The 12,328-nt window shown below is 48.5% G+C and overlaps 1 protein-coding gene across 2 annotated transcripts in view; it reads left to right on the top strand.

Moving 5' to 3' along the window:
* The window catches only part of PEX14 (peroxisomal biogenesis factor 14), a 138,710-nt gene that overhangs the window by 107,861 nt on the left and 18,521 nt on the right, over positions 1–12,328 (top strand). The window contains exons 4-5 of one of the 2 annotated variants that reach the window (XM_069079149.1): positions 748–876; positions 10,523–10,608. In XM_069079149.1, the coding sequence (XP_068935250.1) occupies positions 748–876; positions 10,523–10,608 (215 nt within the window). The remainder of the gene's footprint in view (positions 1–747; positions 877–10,522; positions 10,609–12,328) is intronic. The other variant, XM_069079150.1, reaches the window with a different exon arrangement.

The raw sequence follows: 12,328 nt of genomic DNA, 5'->3' as shown, positions 1-12,328 counted from the left end.
GAGAGAGAAAAGAGGGAGGGAGGGAGAGAGGAGAGAAGAGAGAGATGGGGGAGAGAGAGAGAGAGAGAGGAAGAGAGACAGACGCTAGCCAAAGGCGATCTAGGCAACAGCCTGTCATAGGCTAGAGCAATAATCATCTGAAAGTTTGGGCCTGGCCTTGTTTTGATCTGTTTTCTTGTTTTATTTTCTTCTTTACATTCTATATCCCATTCATACTAATCACAGTCAGTCCTGATTTTTCTTTTTATTTCTGCATTTGTCATAAAATAAAGCAAATTATTCCCGTCTTCGGAAACGATCTAGACTAATTAGTCGTCTCACCCAATAATTAGTTTTTTGTTTCCCTGTCTGTTTTCATGCATTATTGTTAGTTTTTTCCCCTCTTTTTTTTAACACCATTACAGATTAAAATGAGCCACATTTGCAGTTGATGGTATCTGTTTTCGGGGGAAGAATGGAGAATTGCAGTACGGAGCGACTTCAAAAGCAGCAATAAACTCAAGGATAAATTAAGGAAATTGAATGAGCCACATTTGGAAGCAGCGTTGAGGCTAATATTCTGTCGCTTAAGGTTAAATTGCAACAGAGAGAGGTTCCAGAGAATCCAAAATCGGGGAGGCGACAGCCCAGGAGTCACCACGCTTGACGCTCTGCAGTTCCCAGGGTCCTGTCTCACCAGAGATTGCATTGGAGCCACAGAAAGTGGAGAGAGGTGCTAACCCCATGTCATTTCCTCTTCCCTCTCAGGGCTGACAGATGAAGAGATTGACTTGGCTTTCCAGCAGTCGGGCACGGCTGCCGATGAGTCTCAGTCCTTGAGCCCTTCCGCCCCGATGGTGCCCCTTCAGCCCCCTCACCTCATGCCTCAGCCGTACCGTAAGTCACTCTGGCCTCGGCCCTCTTTGGCCTTCTCAGGCTGGGCTCGCCTGCCTCCCCTTCCTTTCCCTTTTCACTGTAGGTCATTCCAAGGGAGAACTTGGGAAAAGAGAACTCTTCCCAGAGGCTGTTCCCAACTGAAGGTGCCCCATGTGATCCTTTTCATCCAATGCAGGATGAAAAGAGCGTAGTGTAGTGTCGGAGCCTCTCTGCTGCACTAAAGAAGTCAGAGAGACCAGGTGATGACTGGTCCTCTTCTCCCACTTTGTGGACTCTAGGCTCTGGTGCTGCCCATTTTACTGTCTCAGAGAAAGTTTTCTCCTCCTTCTGGTGGCTCAGTGAGCTAATTTGTTTTCTTATGACTTAAAATTTTTATTATAGCAAGTCTTGATAAGTCTTTTAGTTTTAAAAAATGTTAAGGTCCTAGCTTATTCATTTATCTGTGGTGTGGTCTCTTTAGGGGTTTCCCAATTAAAATATAAAAATCTTCACTCTTAATTGTGTATGAATGTTAATCATGAGGTTTGTTATGAAAGCTATTTTAGAAGTATAGATTATGGCAGATAATGGCAGCAATATTCACCCCCAAAATATAGAAGTAGTTGCCAAGTTCCATTTTAGGTCCCATGAAACATTGTGCCATAGACTAGGCTGAGGCCCTTGGGACTGGGAAATAGCCTACTTCCTTCTTTATTTCTCTAAAGAAATTCTGCAGTGGTGCCTGTTGGCCTTCCTCCAGATGTCTTTCCTGTGTTGTTTTCATCTTCCCTGGCTACTTCAGAAGACGGCTTTGGGATGTTGTGAATTGGTTGATTTTTATGTTTTTGGTTTTGTTTTCCAAGTTTAAAATTGTTTTAAGTATCAGGTTTTTAAAGGCAAATCTCAAAGACAAGTCCATTTTGCTCATCTAGTGACCAGTTTCCTTTTTCCTTACCTTGTCTTTACCTGTCCCTGTCTCCTTTGGTTGAACAGCCAGCCAAGAGGCCACTGCTAAAGAGTATGGGTGGGGTCTTATAAAGACCTTCTGTGGCCTCCCCAGTGGGCCATGTTCTCTCCATGGCTCAGATCTCCTTCCCTGGCTCTCTTGAGGAGGAGGCTAAGGATTAGGTAGGACATTCATTCCTGGCTTGTCTTAGCACACACTGTCTTATTGACTAGACTGACACGTCAGGGCAGGAAGCCTCCAGGGCAAGGAAGGCTGAGATGTTTGACTCTCGTGGTTGCTCTGGACTCCCCAGTAACTTATTTGCTTTGGGTCACTGAGCACCCTTCACGGGGGCTTTTTAACCAATGGATTGGGATTCACTCCTTTTTCTTTAGTTGAGTCCTTGGGCCAGCCTTTTAATGGCACTTGCTCAGGATAGGCACTAGCAGCTGGCAGAATTCTTGCAGGAGGCACATCTGTTGGATTCCAGCTGCTTCCTTACATGGCTTAATATAAATAGGTCTCCAGGGATACAGGGCTACTCTTTGCTCAGAACAAATTGCTTTAGGGGGTCAGAGAGTTGGGCCAGAGTCTCAGTGAACTTGCTGGGTTCAGTGGACGATCACGATTAAATGAAGTCTTGTTTTGGCCAGAGGAAAACCGCCAGTTCACTTGTTTAAAAGAGTTTGTGATGCCCACACCTCTTGGAGTAAAAGGATCAGCACGTTGAGATTTCTCCTAGATAGGGATATTTTAAAAATTCCCTGCCCAGGAAATCAGAAGTATTCTGTCAGAGAAAAAAAATCCTTGCGTTGTTGCTACTGGAATAAAAATCCTAGTAATTATAATTTTAAATACATTGAGTTTTCAGTTCTTTCCTTTTAGCTTCATTCCTCTTAAACTGCTACATTGCTCCTCTCAGCTTGATGGGGGTGATTCTGTCTTTTCCCTTCGGTACTTTTGCCAAGAGGTGTCAAAACTGCTCCAAAAAAAAAAAAAAGCTTGATTTTGATTAATATAGAGAAACAAGACTTTGCCTGACTGATAATAAAACTGATAAATGACATTTGAATTACTTGTAGCGGTAATTTATTACATAAAATATCTTTTATTTGACATGCGATTAGTTGCTAGAAGCATCACTCAATCTGACTAGTTTAAACATGCTCTAAAATGAACCCCAGTAAAAACCAGGGCTGTCGGCTGCTGGCTTTATGAAATATACTGATCCTGCAGTGAGGAAAAAAACCTGACTTTAAATATTTAAATGATTAATTGGGTTTATATATTTTTTTTACCTTTCTAACCCCCTTAATTACAAGCAAACTCAGGGGAGTTTCTGAACTAGGTGTGCAATCTGCATGCTCATCGCCAAGGCATTGTCTGTGTCCCTGCATGAGGTATTTATGGCCTCCATGCACACGTCTTCCTTTTGATTTTAGATCTACTCATAGCCTGGTCTCAGTAGCTGCTGTCTAGGATCCTGGCATTCCATTTCCCCCCATCTCTGGCCCTTGGGAAGGACAGAGGAGACATTTGCCAGATCCCAAGAAGGCTGAACCTCCCTCCCTTGTTTTGTAAGAGATGCCCTGGGTGACCTTGAAGGGCTCTCCTGGGGCCCATGTTTCAGGCCGCATTCTCTTTTCCATGAGCAGCTCAAGAAGAATCATGTTCTTGGATCCCGAGCTCGAGTCGCCTTTCTCATGGGCAGAGCCGGCTCATGCTGAGCAGGAATTGTTGTAGCTGTGGATGATTGCACAGCCTTGGACAGTTTCAGGCTCCTGCCCCTCCTATCTCATGTGGACATCCCAGCAACCCAAAGAGAGAGGCAAAGCAGGGACCATCTCCAAATTACAGATGAGGAAACTTGTTCCTTTTCAGCTTTCTCTTACTGGGGAAACTGAAGTACTCTTCAGATCTTAGCAAGTACAGGTAGCATGAGTGTGGGAACTGGAGTAATGACCTCATTTCAGTGCAGTCAGTCTTTATTGAGGGCCTGCTATACTCTCAGGGTCTTGCACATGAGGGTGTGTGTGTGTGTGTGTGTGTGTAGGGGTCTCTCTTCTGAACACACACACACACACACACACTACCACACCAGTTAACCTTGTATGACATTGTCATTTAATTAAGGGCAAAAATGCCTGGAAAAACATCAGAAGCATTTGGGGAGTCCAGGGAGGAGTGGAGGGTGCCTGCAGTGCGTCGAGGAGGTAGTGCACGGGTGACAAAGGGAGACGTGGTCCAGGTCGACTGGAGCTTAGGCCAGTCTGCTCTGTGGGTGACAGGCATCAGGGTGAGCCCGAAGGGATTCACTCATTCAGGAAAGTCTTCTTGTTCATTGTACACAGTAGGCACCTAATAAGTGTTAGTCAAATTAAAGAATGACAGGCCATTACAAGCTTATGCTTATTCTCCATTTATTTACACTCAGAGAGATTAGGGTGGGAGAGGGGGTGCCAGATGTGGGTGGGGTCAGTACCAGTTCTGCAAGGTTACTAAGGACTAACCCTAAAGGGTTTCTTTAAAAAACCTTTTGGCAGACTAGGTTGACCCATGACCTTGTTTACTTCATTCACTTATTCATGCATTCATCTGCCTGTCTTTGAAATTAAATGTAAATGATTGACACTTTCACCATGAATTTAGGTTAAATATTTTGGCTATTTGATCAGAGAGATTGAGTGAGAATTCCTAAGGTGTGATAACTTCTTTTGTGGCCACAAATGAGTCAACTTTTGATTTTTCCGTGTTGATAGGGCAGGATTTTTCCTGTTAGCTCTTCAATGAGGTCATTATCCCCGGCCACCTCTCACCTTAGTGCTGATCGTTTTTATAAGTTGTGTATGCCTCGTGCACCCCCAAGCTGAGACCTGCTGTAAAGGACCTGCGGCCTGTATCAGGCCTATGGAATTTTCCCACTCCAGTCTCTGTGGTGCCATCCTTAATTATTCCTGAGTTCAGGTAAGGCTGGTGAGGAGACGGGCTGGACCTGGTCGCCCGGGCTCTGCTTTCTGCTCAGGTGACCCTGCTCTGTTCCTCCTAGCCTCTCCTCCAGTCATCCACCAAGTGGGGTGTTGCCTCTCCCCAGGCAGCAGGGGCTCTGAAATTCATTCTATGCTATTAAAAAATAGGCTGATCTTTTAGGTCATCTAATCTTTAGGCTTATGTCAAAATTAGTGTGTTTTTCCAGGGGCAAGTTGGACAGTGGGAAGAACTTCCCAAGATTTCCTGTGATGGAGCCATTCCCCAGACAAGAGCAGCCTAGCCATCCCTAGGCCAGTCAGGCAGTTTGTGGGTATCTGTTGAGTGCCTGTTATATACTTAGCACTGTGTAAGCTGTATACTAGGGGGTGTATAGGAGAAGCATAAAACATGCACCCTGTTTTCAAGAAATTTACTGTTGGGTTGAAGAAACAAGACTAATACACATGAAATGATTATTGAACAAGGCAAAACAGTATAACGAAATGCCAAATTGTGAGTGCTGTAAAACAGCAGTAACAGACATGGATTAAAAAGTATGTTAGAAGTTAAAGGAAAGAGCAGGGAGGGGAAAGATTCCCTGCTGGGGGACAAGGGAGAGAGGCGGTGAGTGCCCCAAGGTCTGGGGCAACACAGGCAGTCAGGGAACAAAGACCAGCGGGCTTGGCATCCCGACACAGCTTAGGTCTCTGCTACAGCCATGTGACCCTGGGCAAGTCATTTAATCACTGGAGCCTTTGTTTCCTCTTCTGGAAAATGATGGTGACACTCTGTGCCTCATGGGGAAGGTGGGAAGACCATGTGAGAGCATGTAAACCACAAAGCACTGATAATAATAGCAACAGCTGACGTTTGTGTATCACTTGAAGACTAGACTCTCTCACTTGGCCTTTCATGTAAACCTCCAGAGTAAGCACTTATTAAGCCCCTGCTGTGTGCCAGGCTCTGTGCTTGATGCAGGGATACAGAATCTAAAGAATGAAGCTGCTGGACTGCTGGAGTAGAGGATGTGTCTGTGTGAGATCAGCAGTTCCTGGTAGTTTGGGAGGGGTCGGGATTCTTCTGGGGGTTCAGGAAGGTGGTGGTGCTAGAGAGGAAAGGAAAGCCCGGCATTCTGAGGGGCTTACAGGAGATGGCATTGAAGTGGCACCAACCTGGAGACAGGAAGGTCTGAGCTCGAATCCTCCCGAAACACTAACTAGCTGGGTGACCCTGGACAAGTCACTGTACCTCCACCTCCCTCAGCTTCTTCAGCTGTAAGATGGTGGTAATAGTAATAGCACCTACCTCTGAGGGCTGTGGGGAGGATAGAGTGAGATGACCCAGAAAGTGCTCAGCGACCTTGGCGCCATGTAAATTCACGCTGATTTCAGGCATGGTGGGCAGTCTGTCCAAAGATGGGAAAGTGGGAGTCACAGTTGGGGAGCAGCTGGAATATTTGCCGTCCTCTACTTGTGACTTTCCACTAAAGGGAAAAACCCGCACCTGACATTATTCATTGGTTTTGTGAAAATGGGCATTAGTTGAAATGATATTGCATGGGCTACTTTGTGCCAAAGGAGCTTTGCTACAGGTGTTACAAATGGACCAGTGGGCTTAGCCCCAGGCCTGGTCCCGGTTTAGCAGTGTTAGTCAGGACAATGGCCTGGGGGTGCTGAATCCTGTGCCCTGTAGGTAACTGGGAAGTTGCTGAGAATCTGGAGCTTGTTTAATTACAAAGACAGCAGCTGGAGGACCACGCCAGCCCTCAGAAACCTCTCTGACCCATAATGATGCCCCTGCATCGTGCCTCACGACAGTGTCACGGTGGGATGATGCGTTTCAGATTCCAGCCTTCAACCCTTTCGGATCTCCACAGTAGCACAGAGGAGGGCCTTCCTGGGCCATCCTGTCCAAGGCAGCTGGCGGGGGCCTCTGGTGGCTGCTTGACAATAGGTGAGGTAGAGCACCAGCTCCAGGGCAGTGGGTAAGAAGGTGCCTTGGCCATAGTTCAGGAGCTGGTGGAAGAGTTCTGTAACTCAGAGGCTTTGTTGTTTCTGAATGGATGCACATGATCAGAGGGCACGAATCAGCCCTGGCACCTACGTGAAACTCTTGTAGTCAGGCTGGGGTGGTTATGTAGCCAGAGCCTGGCTTCCAAGGGGAGGGAGCCTTAGAAGCAGGCTACAGGAGCCCCCTGCCCATCTCCGGTAGTGGAGAATATGATGCTAGCTGGCTTTTCTATGGCAGTGTAAGGTTTGCCAAATACTTTGCAGTTATCTCATGTGATCCTTACAATCCTGAGACATTGATGCTCTTGTGATCCTCATTTTACATTGGGGGAGCCAGAGGCACCTAGCCAGTAAGTGCAAGTCTCCCTGGCCCCCGGGTCCTGACACTCCATGCCCTCTGCTGTCACACTCAGCTTGCGTGCCCAGGCTTTCCAGATCCCAGTCCAGTGCAGTTCAGCAGATATTTGCTCAACTGCTGTGTGCTTTGCCCTGTGCGAGGTGCTGGAGATGCAAAGATGAAAGCTAAGCTGTTCCCACCTTCCAGGAGCTTGGGCCCCTCCAGAGTAGAGAAGGCAGGGGGGTTTAGAGTTAGAGGATCTGGGCTCACTTTCTTGCTCCACCACTCCCTCTTTGTGGGCAGGACACTGAAGCTTTCTGGGCCTGTGTTTCATTTGTAAAATGAGAGTTATTACCAAATGACCTCTTAGGGTGTTTTGTAGCTCTAAATCTGTGGTCCCAGGATTCTTTGGGAATCTAGAAGGGCTCCAGACAGAAAATTGCCCATGGGATACTACAGTGTGTCATTCATCTGTTCATCAAGTGCTGAGTACTGTACCAGGCACTGGGGACATAGAGACAGGAGTGTGACAGCCACAGCCCACCAGGCATTGAATTCTCCTCAGGCTGTGCACAGCAGGTGAGTCAGTGGGAACCGCATGCTAAGTAAATAGGAAGTACTTTTTTGGGGAGTGGGGAGAAGAACCCGAGTAAGTGGGAGATCAGGAAAGGACTCTGGGAGGAGGCAAAGCCTTCAGAAGAGACTCAAGATTTAAAGAGGCAGAGATGAGGAAGGAGACGCTTTGCCCAGGGTGGGCAGGGCACTGCAGCGCATCGGCTGACAGCCTGGCTGTGGGTCACCTGTTTTCTTTTTTTGACTTGGTAGCCGGGTGGCCTTGCCTATGCAGACCTTATAGAAAGTCATGCCCTTGTTACTTTGCTGTGCTTTTTAATTGCAACAAAATCCTGTCTTGTTCTTTAAATCTGGCCTTGGAAAGAAACAGAGCAGGCCTGTGCTGGCTTTGAGAGATCTTGCCACGGGGGGCCTGGAGCCTGGAGGCGTTGGAGTCTCCGGGCTCTCAAACTCCTGACCACTTTCTGCCTGATCTCCTGTAGATGTGGCGGGCCTGTGTCCACGTCCAGGTCCTCTGCTCCCTGACCCTTTCCTCTCCTACTGGCCAGGCCTTCGCAGCTCTCTTTATGGATCTGGAGGTTTTCTGTGGCCTCCTTGTGTCTCCTTTCTGATTCCCTTGGGAGATCTGAGGGAATGGGGGGAAGGGAAGAAACCCAGGTCGTTTGGGGTTTGAGGCAGGGGAATGGAGGAAGGGCTTTGGCCAGATGTAGGTGTTTAATAAATAAACATTTGCTGAACGGAATTGGACTAGGACCTGGAGAACATTATCACTGTCTCTGAGTCCAAGTTCTCCTTCCCTTTGAAAGCGCCTCAGGCTGGCGAGAGCCCTCCCCAGGCCTGCGCTTTCTCTCCCCTTTTTGCCACCAGACAGAGTTGTATCACCCATCTCCAAAACGAGTAAAATGGCATTTCGGCTTCTTGTCTTTATAGACTCTCTGAACTTTAGGAAAGATCATTCTGGTCCCTTTTCATTAATAATGAAAACCAGAGGGCAATAAAATGTTCTTAGCGCGAGCATGACAGGAACGGAGGGAGCGCTGAGAGAGGTGAAGGGTGCATCTGACGAGGAACTACAGGTGTTTCTCAATTCTGCGCCGAGGTCAGGGTGCGTGGAAGGCGGGGGCCGCTCTGAAGCTGGCTCTGCTTCTTGGCCTGGCTTTAACCCCTTGGAGCCCAGAAGAATGGGCTTTTGAAGCTTGGTGCTCCTGGCCTCAACCCCGCGGCTGAGTCACCTTGTGCTTGTTCGCTGGATTTTTGAGTAACGAGTGGGGATGTGGTTAGTTATTCTGAATACATGCCAAGGATGGAAATGCTCTTCTCTCAGGACTAAGGCCACATGATGGATAGCTCGTGCCCTAAGTAAAGCCCAGCTGAATACTGACTGTCCTGAGAAGTGATACCGTGCTTTCTTGTTTCCATCCTCCTGATATTGAGCATTTATTAGAAGCATGGCCTAGGGACAAGCACATAAAGCTGACCCTCCGACTCCCTTGACTGTGTGAGATCAAGGTCAAAGAGTCAGCCAATTCTGCCTTGATGCTCTTAACCAATTCTCTAATCAACTCATTGTTTTCTAATTAAATGAGAGTGAAAGTGGATGTTGGGGTGTCCTGGAGTTTGTGCAGGGGACTCCTTTAAGGGATGGGTTGGACCAGATGCTTTCAGAGGCTTCTTAAAAACCTCAGGTCCCAGGAGTGAAGAAGTGATTTCCCGGGGATTGTTGACTTTGTTTTACTACAGACAGGGACCTCCAAATATCTGGTTGGGCAGCATCTCTTGGAAGATGTTTGCTAGATTCTGAGAGGAAAGTTGGGGGGAGAGCTTCCCAGTTACTGTCTTATGTAAGTGGCTCTGGGCAGTCTTGCTTTGGCAAACCTCAGTCTGAAATCCACAGGCATTGAGGGAGGGAGGGAGAGAGTTGAGTGAGTGTGGTGGCCAAGGAAAGACACTTCCAGGCATCTCGATCGATGGATGGAGCCTCGGTCTCTGCAGAAGCCCATTGAGCAGAGCTGAATGGGGCCTGGGGAGGGGGGGGGGGCATGCTTCTGCCGAACCCTGGGAAGGCTCTGGTCCTGGATCTGCCTTGGTTGGGCTGTTGGCCAGAGGCCCCCTCAGTGTGTGTGCCCACATCCTGCTACTGAACTTTAAGAAAGATCATTCTGCTGCCTCTGGATTATTAATGAAAACCCCGGGCATCATGAGGGCCTCGCCAGCAGCTTTATGGGTGTGTGTTGGAGGAGAGGGGAGGGCAGGAAGGGTGTGAAGCTGTCAAACTACAGGGGGCTCTTGGTTCCCTTTGGTGAGAAGAAGACTCAGCCTCTCTGCTTTGCTCAGCTGAATTCTGATGCTTCTTTAATGAGGGTCAGGAGTCCTTCTGCCCTTTTCTTCTCCCCAGTCCATTTCCAGATTCCTGTCTTTCTTGTGACATTAGTGTGATGGGAATGCTGTTAGGGGACACAGCCTTGGAGTGTTAGGTGTCCAACACCAGACCTCAGTTGAAAGGGTTCCCCCATGCACTGTTGGAGGCTCTCAAAGTGTTGGGACAGAGCAGGCAGGTGGGCCCTGCTGTGGATTGGCCAGTCCATCAGGAGCCTTTAGTCCTGGCTCATGCTGTACCACCTCCTTGTCCTTCTCCCACTTACAGAGGAGACACCTGTGGGGGCGCAGTGAGCAGAGGGCTGCCCCTCGAAGGCAGAGTTCAGATTCTGCTTTCAGCACTTACTAGCTCTTTGACCCTGGGCAAGTTAACTCCTCCTTCCTCTCCCTCCCCTCCAATTGGAAGAAGACTGTGGCATCTGTTTTCTTCACTTGTGTTTCTCTCTCTCCATCCATTAGACCCTGCAGGTTCTAGATGGCGAGACTATGGGGCTCTGACTATCATCATGGCGGGGATCGCCTTTGGCTTCCACCAGCTCTACAAGGTATGTGTGGCTCTGGCTGAGATCCTGGGAAGGCCAAGTAGGCTACTTCCAATGCCTCCTCCCCTTAATCCCACCCCACCCCACCCCCAGAGCAGGAAAAAGTCACAACGATCATTCCCTGGTGGCAGGTTATGGACTGGAACGGGACAAGTGAGAGGTGTGGCAGGTGCCACAGACAGACAGCTCAGCTTCTCCTGGCTGTGGATGCCAGTGTGTTTAGAACCATGGTCACGGCTAAGAAGCAAGGCTGTCCTTCAGCCCTTTATACTGTGGGTAGATCATGTTCTTTTGCATATAAGTCTAAGGTATTAATCATAAGCAAACATTCTGCTCATTGAAGAAGGCTGTACATCTGCTGAGAGTTTTTCATGCAAAAACATGGGCAGCCCTTCAGATGGGCACTTATTCCTAGAAGGAGCTATCAGTGTAACTGAGAGAAGGCCAGGCCGTGGTTTGGAGTCACTCCCAGAGGTGGGAGACCCCTGAGAACACAGGGGAGCAGAGAGCAGATGGGGGGGCGCCCCCCTGTGCTGATGTGCTTTTCCCACTCTCCTCGCCCCCGTGCCCTCGATGAACGCTGCTTTTACTAGCATCGAGATATTCCAAAGCACTTTTCGTTCTGGAGTCCTGTCATTGAGGGGCCCTGAGAGGTGGCCTGGTCTAGCCCGCACTTGAACCCGGAGTCCCCTCGATCATATTCAGTAACTCATGGTAAGCTTGAAATCTCCTGCTTAGCTCCAGTGTACCCCCACTGGTGGACTCCTGGCTGTTGGCTGCCTAAGAAACAGGAGATGGCTTTATGCATGTCAAGTCCAGTGCCAGAGGTGGGCGTTTCAGCATCACAACTGCTAAACAAAAGTTCCTCAGTCCCGGCACTCTCTTTCTGGTGTTGTTTGTTGTACATAGAACATTGCAGTCTAAACACTGAGTGCTTCATATAATAAACAATAAGGTACGGTTAAAGAGCTGTCCACTCAGCAGCCCAAGGACCCAGCAATGTCCACCTACCCAGCCAGGAAGATGTGTCTTTGGGTGTGGATAGTAAGTGCTGGTCTCTTTCCCTCTGGGCCTTGGAGAGAGACAAGTGGGAGTGGAAAGGTAGGCAAGGGAGGGTGGTAGGACTGGGCACTGTGATGTCACTGGTAGGTCAGTGCCCATCTGTCCCTTCTTTCTCTGTGGCTTTCAGGGAGACTTTGAGAGGTTGAATAGCTTGGAAATAGAAAGAAAGATGAATGAATGAGAGGAGCAGCCCAAGTGTGGACAGCGAGTTATAAAATGGGGGAGAGGCCATGCTTTTGCTCTCCCTCTGTGTGTGGAAGGCCTCAGCTAGGGGCCGTGTCAATGATCGTCCCTCCTCAGGAGGACCCTCACTCAGAGCACCCACTCACTTCCTGACTCGGAACTCTCTGAGTGGTAACTGCCACGAATGTGTTTCAGCAGCGTTGTGGGCAAGAACTAATACCAGCCACTGGAAAAGCACTTTGCAGAATAGACTAGAAAGTGCTTACGTAGAAATGTTAAATGATGAGCTTCACTTAGGAGTGGTTCCCACAAGCCTCCTGTGAGTCGCCTCCTTTTCCCTCCCCAATAAGAAACTATTAATGGAGAAGTTGCTGCTTCTCCCTTTGTGGGGCCCAGGTGGACAATGGGCCGAGGAAAGAGTTTAGAGACGCCTGGTGGGCCCAGATCCCCTGTTTGCAGAGCAGCTGGCTTAGAGTTG

The sequence above is a fragment of the Petaurus breviceps genome, unplaced genomic scaffold (assembly GCF_028583685.1).
Source record: "Petaurus breviceps papuanus isolate PSGF00001 unplaced genomic scaffold, PetGlider_PUasm1.0 91041, whole genome shotgun sequence".
Taxonomy (NCBI): domain Eukaryota; kingdom Metazoa; phylum Chordata; class Mammalia; order Diprotodontia; family Petauridae; genus Petaurus; species Petaurus breviceps.
Note: the sequence above shows the minus strand (reverse complement) of the source record. Positions and strands in the feature narration are given on the sequence as shown.